Below are 9,236 nucleotides of genomic sequence, written 5' to 3' on the forward strand. Positions count from 1 at the left end.
TGGTTCTTGGCCTTCTTGATGGAAGAAGACGGAAATGGCATCACGGTGTTTGAGACAAATTACAATGTGTCCGCGGGGGCTGAGCAGGCCGACGCGAGCCGGGGCGCTCCGCCGGGCGGGCCACGAGCAGCCCCGGCAACACCTGCCTTCACCGGGGTGGCTGAGGGAGACCAACCAGCGGGCCGGCACGGCGGAGGCCGCGGGGCCGAAGAAGGCGGTGCCCATTCCCAAGTCTTGCGGCTGAGCGCACCGGCCCCGACGCGCTACATTGTGTCCTCGGCGCTTCTGCATCCGTGGCCGGGAGGGGGCTGGGCCGGGCCCGCCTGGCATCCGTGAGACGCGAGCGGCCCGCGGGCAGGGCGCCAGGCTGCGGCCCGGGCCGGGGAGGCCAAGCGGGGGGCAGCGGGAGAAGCCTCGGCCGGGTGGGGGCAGCACTGAGCCGGCAGGGCCGGCCCGGCCCAGCCCCGGCCCGGCCCGGCCCCGGCCCCGGCCCCGGCCCCGGCCCCGGCCCCGGCCCCGGCCCGGCCCCGGCCCCGGCCCAGCCCAGCCCCGGCCCCGGCCCCGGCCCGGACACTGGCTCTGGCTCCGCCTCCTGCCTGGGGGCAGTGACCAGGAAAACCCGGAATCTCGGGCTGCCTCCATTGGCCTGAGTTTCAGACCATCTGATTCACGGAGGCCAATAGAAAGGTGGCTTTGAGGGGGTCTCGCTGTCCCGGAGGGTTATGATTGGACGTTCTCGTAGAGCTCGCCCTGCCATTGGTGGCGTGACTCGAGAAGGGCGGGATCGTTTCTGGCCACCTCACCTCCCCTGGCCCGCGGGGATTCGCGGTTGCCATGGCGTCCTACTTCGAGGAGCACGACTGCGAGCCGGGGGTGCCGGAGGAGCAGTACCGGCAGAATGCGCTGCTGGAGCTGGCGCGGTGCGCGGGGCTCCCGGGGGGCTGGGCCGGGGGCGTTATCCGGGGCTCGGGGGGGGCTGGGCCGGGGGCGTTATCCGGGGCTCCCGGGGGGCTGGGCCGGGGGCGTTATCCGGGGCTCCCGGGGGGCTGGGCCGGGGGCGTTATCCGGGGCTCCCGGGGGGGGGGCTGGGCCGGGGGCGTTATCCGGGGCTCGGGGGGGGGCTGGGCCGGGGGCGTTATCCGGGGCTCCCGGGGGGGGCTGGGCCGGGGGCGCGTTATCCGGGGCTCCCGGGGGGGGGCTGGGCCGGGGGGCGTTATCCGGGGCTCCCGGGGGGGGCTGGGCCGGGGGGCGCTATCCGGGGCTCCCGGGGCGGGGCTGGGCCGGGGGCCTTATCCGGGGCTCCCGGGGGAATGGGCCGGGGGCGTTATCCGGGGCTCCCGGGGGGGGATGGGCCGGGGGCGCTATCCGGGGCTCCAGGGGGGTGGGCAGATGGCATTATCTCGGCTTCTGAGGAAGGAATGATTCTTGGGTTCTTCCAGGGTCCAGGAAGGCTCTGGCATGATCCTTCCACCAGCAAGTCTCCAGGGGCTGGGGAGGTTTGGGGAGACCCCAGGGCCCTGGAGGTAGAAATGACCTGGGTGATCATTCTCTGATACCAACCCCCGTTTTCCAGGACACTTTTCAATGGGATGGACATTGAGCTGGCATCTGCCGACTTCACAGACTGGGACCACCGCCTGCCCCCACCTGCCTCCAAGAGAGCTGTCCAGAACCTGCCAAAAGCCGTCATCACCGGCGCCCAGGCTGGTGAGAGGCTGGCCCTTTTCTGGTCACCTTGCGGGACCTCATCAGCCAATTCAGACCCTCCTCCTCTTCCACCCCCTTCCCCTACTGACTGGTCTTGGCCCAGAAGGGAACTGGACTGACAGTCCTTCGGGGAAAGGAGAGGAGGCTACTCTTGAGGCCACAAAACTGGAAGGATTTGAGGAGGGAGGGGGAGCTTCCGTGGAAGGGAACAGGACCCAAGCTAAGAAGGCTTTTCCTCCCAGACAAGGGTCTGAAGTGCCCCGTGTGCCTTCTGGAGTTTGAGGAAGAGCAGACTGCTCTGGAGATGCCCTGCCAGCATCTCTTCCATTCAGACTGCATTCTGCCATGGCTAGGCAAGGTACCCATCTGCCCCCTGCCCTGTCTCCATTTCTCCCACTGTTGGGTTATTTCACACTCCATAAACCTAAACTTTATTCCTATTCTTCTCGGAGGATGAAACTCACAGCTACGTGAAACTTCAAAGGAGGAAATGAAATTGGGGAATTGAAAGGGAAACTAGAAGTCTCCACTTAAATGCCCTCCTTCCCTCACTTCTCCTATGTTCCACATGAGGCTGCCTGTCCTGCCAGATGCTAATCACTTGTATTCATTTCTCTATGTACAAGTTGTTCCTATCCACACAAAGACCAGAACTGTTTGTGTAGCCCAGATACCTGTAGCATACATAGAGCCTGTCATTTCATAAATGCTTATGTAATTGAATGATCACTCCCACTGTTTACCCAGACCAACTCCTGCCCCCTGTGCAGATGTGAACTGCCCACAGACAATGAGGAGTATGAAGAATATAAGAAAGATAAGGTAAGAACAGCATGGGGAAGGGGTCCCACACCCCTCATGATAGCTTTGGCCTAGATGTAAAAACCAAACCAAACCCCAAATTTGAGATTTGACTTTACAGCCAGCTTCCTTTTCTGGACTACAGTTACAGAAATCTCTACGCTCTGTCCTTCTTTGGGCTTTTGATGTCTTAACAATTCTGTGTTTTTCCTCTTCCTCTATTTGTCCTATAGTAGAAACTCCTGGAGGGAAACTAGGTAATTACCCTTCCCCTCTACCTTCTGGGAGGTCTCAGTCTGAATCAGGTGGTGCTCCCCTCAACTCTTCCTACTTTTTCTCTTTTTGTAGGCACGCAGGCAGCAGCAACAGCATCGTCTCGAATACCTTCATGGAGCCATGTACACATGATGGACTTTTATTTCCCCCTCCCAACCCTTTTCCTCATGTTAATTAAACTGTTTTCTTCACCCTGTACAAGCTGCACCTTTGCCTGAGGACAGCTCTCATTCCATTTCGTCTAGGAGAGGGAGGTTGGGGTTGGGAATGACGTTCTTTTCCTTTCTGAAGACCTGCTTCCAATGGAAGAGTAAAGAACTATAGATTAAGGCCCCCATTCAAAGGGCAGTTATGGGATTAGGAATCCCAGGGGAAGGGGAAGAGCCTTATTACTTGGCAAGCAGTCTAGTAAGGGGGCAAAGTTTTGGGGGTGTGGCCCTTCAGAGTTGGATGGAGTCTCTACCAGAACAACATCCCAGCAAAGTGGTAATGGAGAAGGGAATGGAGGGGGGGGGGGTAGAGATAGAACAAGGAGCCAACAAAGTATCTCATTCTTTCTGAGTAGCTCTAATGGTTACTTTTCCTACCTCAATCCTCAAGGTACCTCTCCAATTTCTATCCATTGTTTTTAGCTCTGCCCTCAGAGCCCTAATCTAATCCCCTCTCCCCCTTGGAACTAACCCTTCAGACAAGTGAACCCCAATGGGGCTCCAATGGGCCTCTCTTTTCTAGGCCCTGTGGATCCTCCCTTATTTATGGGGTATCCTAAAATTGGTGACTGTCCTGGTTGCTCTCAGTGCTTCTTCAGCTTACCCTTGGAGACATTCTGGTTTCTTGATTCTCGATCATGGGTCCAAGGAAAAGCCCTTCACCCAGTTAGACAGTTCTTCAAAATATTGCCAAACATTCAAGAGTTAGATTTTTAATAGATATAAAAAAGTACTAAAATATCCATGTTGTTCTTCTGGGTTATTTGCCCTAAGGGAAGCAGGGAGGAGCAAAGGGAAGGAAGTCTGAGCAGTCTGGAAGGCCGAGCCGGTGGACACATTCTGAGAGCTGGGGGGGGGGGGGGCTCTGCTAAACTGCCTCCTTCCTATACCCTTTGCTTTTGTCCCAGCCCCCAAAATTCCTGCAGAAAGACTCCAGTGGCCTGGCCTCAGAACCAGTGGGGAGCAGAAGGCACCTTAAGGGCTGGACTGGTGAAGAAATGAGGATAGGGAGTGTTTAAAAAACAAACATAGAAACAGACTGAAAACAATATGCTGGGATTGAGCAGACAGTACCCCCAGGCAGCCAGCAGGGGTCACTGCTCTTTCATGGCACAGGTGTCGAGGAAGAGATGGGGTTCCCCCTCCAAAGGGAGGATGTGTCCCATCAGTAATACTTTTCTCTTTAAAAAAAAATCTTTTTGGTACAAAAGAAACCCAAGGAAGCTGGAGGGCTGGGGCCAGAGGGGGCCTCAGTGGTCCCCTAGTGACCTCCTTCCTGCTTTAGATCATGGCAATACTCTCTGGTGTACAGTTGAGGTGAGTGGAGGTGCTACTGCTCCCTGGAGATTTGCAGGCGCGGCCAGGCGCCGGCTGGAAGGCGGCCACCAGCGTGTCGGTGGAGACTGCCCCAAACTCGTAACTGAAGGTGCCATAGAAGACAAGGATGTCAATGACAAAGACCCACTCGGCCAGGGCAGCCACGTGTTGAAGCTGGGAGCTCTCATGGATGAAGAAGACCCCACCTGCAGCCAAGGCTAAGGAATCCAGCCAGGAAACCAAGGGGAGATCACCTTCCAACCCTCCCCAGTCTCCTTTGCCTAGAAGCAGCCAGTTGGCACGATTGAGGGAGATCAAGTGGGAATCTTGCTATAGATCACAGGAGTCCCACCCCTGGCAAACTACTCAGCCTCAGTTTCCTCATCTGCACAAGTGAAGACAAAAATAAAGCCTAGCTATCATGATTCTCTTATCATCAGAGAATGAGCCCCACGAAGGATACTGAGGACCAGGGCAACAAAGGCAATAACGGCGAGCACAGCTCGGAAGTGAGCCATGGCGAAGTCCAGGGGAGCAGCAGCACCATGGTAGGAGAGGGCACAGTGAAGACAGACAAAGAGGAGCCCCGCTGGGAAGGCCACTCCTGCCCCAATATAGTGCAAAGATTTGGCATAATCCACCTGGGGCAATGTGGGAGAGAAGAGGTTAACCCAATGTCCCCAATTCATCAATGGCCATGACGTCAGGGCAAAAGAACCCAAGGACAAGGAGGCATCTACCCAACCCCAGGTTTCAGGGGATGGTGCAGGTGGGATCAATGCTCGGGAAGAGCCTCACCTGGAAGTTGCCAACCACAACCAGGCCAGCAGCATTGAAACAGCCTGTGATGAGAGCCATGGTATTAACCCAGGACCGGTGATTCTGCTCCAGCAGCTGACCGTAACGGAGAAGGCAGACCAGTGCCACTGTGGAAGAGGATGCAAAGGGATACAGCTGCAGCCAGGCAACTAGCATTTATTAGGCAACTACTGTATGCTAAGTTCTGAAGATACAATGAGGGGAGATACAACAAGATACAACTCTAAAGGTTGCAAGGCAGTTTAAAGAGACCTCCAAGCCCCTTCCTCTACCAAACAAGTGGGCAGCTTGGCTGCTTAGGACATGGGACTGTCCCCCCGACTTTGAAAAAGAGCCCAGGCCAAGCTGCCCCTCCCCAATTCCAGGGGACCAGAGAAGGCCCAAGATCCACCCAGGGGTTCCCCTTTGAAGGCTTTTTAGATAGCTCTGGAGTGGAGTGGGTAGTTGATGATAAACTCTTTATTGGGTAGTTGATAATAAACCACCCCCTCCTTTGGACTTAAGTCAGACTGCAACGAAGAAGCAGGTAAATAAGCAATGTCAGCCTTTAGCCTTTGTAGAGCCAAGAGGGAAACTTCCCTCCCCAAGGAATGCATTTCTCAGTTCAGTCACCTGATTGTGACAAAAGTAGCAGCAGATGTGGCATAGAAGGGCTCCCTCCATAGGAGGGAGTCTGGGGTGGGGGGCCCTTCACTGCCTGTTCCTTCATGGGGTGGGAGGATTCGGGTGGGGGGAAGGGGGCCACAGATGGATGGGCAAGGGATGCAAAGGAGGCACTTACCCATGAAAGCGCCCACGTTGCCTATGAGGCTGAAGAGGCAGCTCTCAGGGGGGTAGGTGCCACATTTACTGGAAAAGGGGGGTAAGGTAAGGAGGAAGGAAAAGACAGTCAGCACTGGCGGGTATCTTCCCCCCCCTTCCCACCCATTCTGACTATAATCCAGGCCCCTAATTGCAAGCAGCTCCCCTCAAAGACATTATGCTACTGTGAAGGCTGAGCTGAAGGATAGGGGGTTTGTGCTAAAGAGCCCCAGGGGCTGTGCAGCAGTAGCAGGAAGGTTTCTCAAAGATTCCAGATGGTCTGGCTTCCCTTTGGATCTGATGGGCCTGCAGACTGTAGCAGTATATAGTTAGGAAGGAAGCACCTTGGGGTTGGGTGTGCTGCTGCAGAGATGCAGGGAGGGCTTAAGGGATGGGCCATGCCACTCTCTTCCCAGCCTCCCCCCTTTTTTCCAAGGGCTTTACCTGATGAGGGGAATGTCCTCCAGTGTACAGCAGCTCTTGGGACCACCCTGTATATCGGGGTCGGTGGAGCAGGACTCATTGTAGGACCTGGTGAGGAGGTGGGACAGGGAGCAGACTGGGGCGGCCTGCCTCCCTCACCTGGGGCCTTCTCCAGGCCCTCCCCCAACGAGCCCTCCCTCACCAAAAGCAGAGAAGAGTCCCTTTCTCTCCACTATCCTTGAGAGATAGAAACCAGCAGGGAAAAAGGGCCTTGAAAGGAAGAAGTGGGGTTTGGTGGGAGAGAGGCTAGGTAGGCAAGATGCCATGCCTGGGGAAAGGGTAGGTGATGCCAATATCAGAGGACAGCCGTAAGGCCCAGGGTCGCCATCTGACTCCTGCCAGCCCCTGAGCCCAAAAAAGGAGCAGAGATGGAGGAAGCCTTTAGAAGGAGGGTGCCAGGACTGTTCTTCATACCAGTTCTCCACAGGACAGACATGGTGGTTCATCACTGCCATGGCATACCTACAAAAACATGGAAGACCAGCACCTGCTCAGCTCCCCAAGCCTTTTTCATTTGTCCTTGTTCGACCACCTAGGCCCTCCCTCTCTGGGCTCCAGGCTAGCTGGACCCTCACCATACAGCCAGACTCCATGGGAAGCGAGGTCAGCCCTCCTCTCTGGGTTCTGACTCATTTAGACCCTCACCATACAGTCAGATCCTGTGGGGAACAGGGTCAGCCCTTCTCTTTGGCCTAGCCAGGCCCTCGCCATGCAGATAGCCCTCCTCTCTGGGATCTGGTCTAACTGAGCCCTCACCATACAGCCACATAGCCTTCCTCTCTAGGGTCTGGCCTATCCAGACCCTCACCATACAATCAGACACTTCGAGGGAGCAGGGTCAGACCCTCTCTGACCTTTGGCCTAGCCAGGCCCTCCTCTCTGGACTGTGGTCTATCTAGACTCTCGCCATATGGCCAGAGCCTGCGGGGAACAGGGTCAGGCCTTCTCTTTGGCCTAGCCAGGCCCTCCTCTCTGGGCTCTGGTCTAAGTGAGCCCTCACCATGCAACCACACAGCCTTCCTCTCTAGGGTCTGGCCTATCCAGGCCTCCACCACACAGTCAGATCCTTCAGGGGAACAGGGTTAGCCCTTCTCTCTGGCCTCTGTGGCCTGGCCGGGCCCTCACCAGACAGTCAGAGCCTGTGGGGAGTGGGGGCCGAGCGATTCCTTCTGGTGATCGGGCCTCGGGAGAGGCGCGCTGTCCTGCCTAGAGCCAGTGGTGCCAGTTGGTCCCAAGAGTGGCACGGAGTTGGGAATTTGTGCCCAGGCACGAGGCCAGGCTGGAGCCACCCCGAGCAGTTGTGAGTACCAACCCCGGAGTTTCGAGCAGGACAAGGGAGCTTGTGTGTGGGAGCGGGCTGTTCTCGGGTCCTGCCTCGCCCGTGCTCCTGCTTGGCCCCGGCCCATCTTCCCCTTCTCCCGCACTCCCCTGCCCTCCCCTCCCCCTCCCTTTACTCACACAATCCATATGCCAGTGATGGAGAAGGCGGAGAGGCTTACAGGGAGGATGACCCAGGCGGTCATGAGGGAGGGGAGCCAGGGTGGGGAAGGGGTGGGGGGGGCAGGCTGCGGCGGGGGTGAGGCAGGGGGCCCAGCTCCTTGAGGACGCCTCGGACACGGGACGCATCAGCCTGGGGGAGAGAAGGATGAAGTAGGTCAAGGGACTGTGCCGGAACAGCAGGTGGGGGGGGAGGCTGGCCAGCGGAACAGGCTGAGCCCGGGAGCGCCGCTGAGCCCACGGACTGAGCACATTCCTCTCGCCATCCTCCCCTCCGGGGCCCCCCACCCCTAACATCTGGGGGCCGGCCTCCCGCGTGCGGTGGGGCAAAGTTGGCGAGCGGGGGCCGCTAACAAAGGGTCTGGGGGGGGCCGGGAGGCGCCATCGGACCCCGGGGGGGCGCGCGGGGGGCGGCCCCGGTCCCCCCCCCTCCGGAGCTCGCCCTGCCGGGATCTGGGGGGCTGGCCCCGGCCGCCCCCCGGCACAGCTCCTTCCTGCCGGCCTTGGGGAGGGGGGGGGCTCCTGAGTGAGGGTTGGCCGTCTCCTCCTGGCCCGGCCCGGCCCAGCCCCCTTACCGGCCGCCGGACCCCCCAGGCGCAGCTCTCAGCCGCCGTCCCTTTGAGCAGCCCTTTAAAGGATTTAAAGAGCCGGGGCCGGTCCCTGGGCGCCCCGCCCCGCCCCGCCCCGCCCCCTCTGCCCGGAGCCGCCGCCGCGCCGCCCGATGGGACCTGGAGTCCTCCGGCGGCCCGGCGCGGGGGGCGGGGGGCGGCCGCGGACTACGAGTCCCGGCACCCCCCAGGCCGGGGAGGGGCCGCTGGCCGCCCCCGCACCCTGGCCTCGGTGGGCCTCCCCCGCCCAGCGGCTCGGGACCGGACCGCCCCGGAGGGGAGAAGGGGGTGGGGCAAGACGCGCACCCTGCAGCTCGGTCCTCCCTGGCCTGGCCTGGCCCGGGGCCACCGTGGAGGCCAGACCCGTAGAACTGGGTGGCTTCCCAGAGGCCCTCCTTTAGCAGTCGAGGAAACCCCGGTCTAGACAAGGTACATGACTGGTCCAAGGTCACCCCGCACCAAGGCAGAGCCGCTGTCTGATGCCAGACCCTAGGATTCTAAGGCTGATGACTTCAGGGCCTCCTCTGTCAAATGAAGGCGCAGGACTATTCCGAGGGCATGCGACTCTCGGGAGCTTGGAAGGGATCTCACGGGTCACCTGTGCAACCTGGAAGAAACTGAGGTACAGAGTGTGGGGGAAAAGACTTGCCTCAGCGAGCAAGTGCCGGCCCCAGAGGACTCCAAGTCTTCTGGCTCCAGAGCTGCATGGCCTTGGGAA

At 59.2% G+C, this 9,236-nt stretch overlaps 2 protein-coding genes across 2 annotated transcripts; one reads left to right on the top strand and one right to left on the bottom strand.

Moving 5' to 3' along the window:
• The first annotated feature begins 640 nt into the window (after nucleotides 1-640).
• Nucleotides 641-2,991, top strand: LOC141495338 (E3 ubiquitin-protein ligase RNF181-like). The gene is made up of 5 exons (XM_074196542.1): nucleotides 641-920; nucleotides 1,574-1,707; nucleotides 1,950-2,065; nucleotides 2,455-2,529; nucleotides 2,857-2,991. Exons 1-5 carry the CDS (start codon nucleotides 835-837, stop codon nucleotides 2,914-2,916), a joined length of 471 nt encoding a protein of 156 aa, XP_074052643.1. The 5' UTR covers nucleotides 641-834; the 3' UTR covers nucleotides 2,917-2,991.
• Nucleotides 2,992-3,690: 699 nt separating this feature from the next.
• On the bottom strand, nucleotides 3,691-8,572 carry TMEM150A (transmembrane protein 150A). The gene is made up of 8 exons (XM_074196532.1): nucleotides 8,486-8,572; nucleotides 7,872-8,043; nucleotides 6,828-6,875; nucleotides 6,375-6,461; nucleotides 5,911-5,978; nucleotides 5,109-5,236; nucleotides 4,774-4,951; nucleotides 3,691-4,516 (listed from the first exon to the last, which is right to left on the bottom strand). The coding sequence occupies exons 2-8, from the start codon at nucleotides 7,934-7,936 to the stop codon at nucleotides 4,275-4,277; spliced, it is 816 nt and encodes a 271-aa protein (XP_074052633.1). The 5' UTR covers nucleotides 7,937-8,043; nucleotides 8,486-8,572; the 3' UTR covers nucleotides 3,691-4,274.
• Between the last annotated feature and the right edge of the window lie 664 nt (nucleotides 8,573-9,236).

Source organism: Macrotis lagotis, chromosome 1, assembly GCF_037893015.1.
Source record: "Macrotis lagotis isolate mMagLag1 chromosome 1, bilby.v1.9.chrom.fasta, whole genome shotgun sequence".
NCBI classification, from domain to species: Eukaryota; Metazoa; Chordata; class Mammalia; order Peramelemorphia; family Peramelidae; genus Macrotis; species Macrotis lagotis.

What these genes read in the sequence shown, in the direction of transcription:
- LOC141495338 (XM_074196542.1), top strand. Translation starts at nt 835, where the DNA reads ATGGCGTCCTACTTCGAGGAGCACGACTGCGAGCCGGGGGTGCCGGAG. An exon ending in TTCTGCCATGGCTAGGCAAG is followed by an intron (nt 2,066 to 2,454) that starts GTACCCATCTGC and finishes CTGTTTACCCAG; the next exon opens with ACCAACTCCTGCCCCCTGTG. An exon ending in AAGAATATAAGAAAGATAAG is followed by an intron (nt 2,530 to 2,856) that starts GTAAGAACAGCA and finishes CTCTTTTTGTAG; the next exon opens with GCACGCAGGCAGCAGCAACA.
- TMEM150A (XM_074196532.1), bottom strand. Translation starts at nt 7,936, where the DNA reads ATGACCGCCTGGGTCATCCTCCCTGTAAGCCTCTCCGCCTTCTCCATC. An exon ending in ATCACTGGCATATGGATTGT is followed by an intron (nt 6,876 to 7,871) that starts GTGAGTAAAGGG and finishes ATGTTTTTGTAG; the next exon opens with GTATGCCATGGCAGTGATGA. An exon ending in GTCTGTCCTGTGGAGAACTG is followed by an intron (nt 6,462 to 6,827) that starts GTATGAAGAACA and finishes CCTCCTCACCAG; the next exon opens with GTCCTACAATGAGTCCTGCT.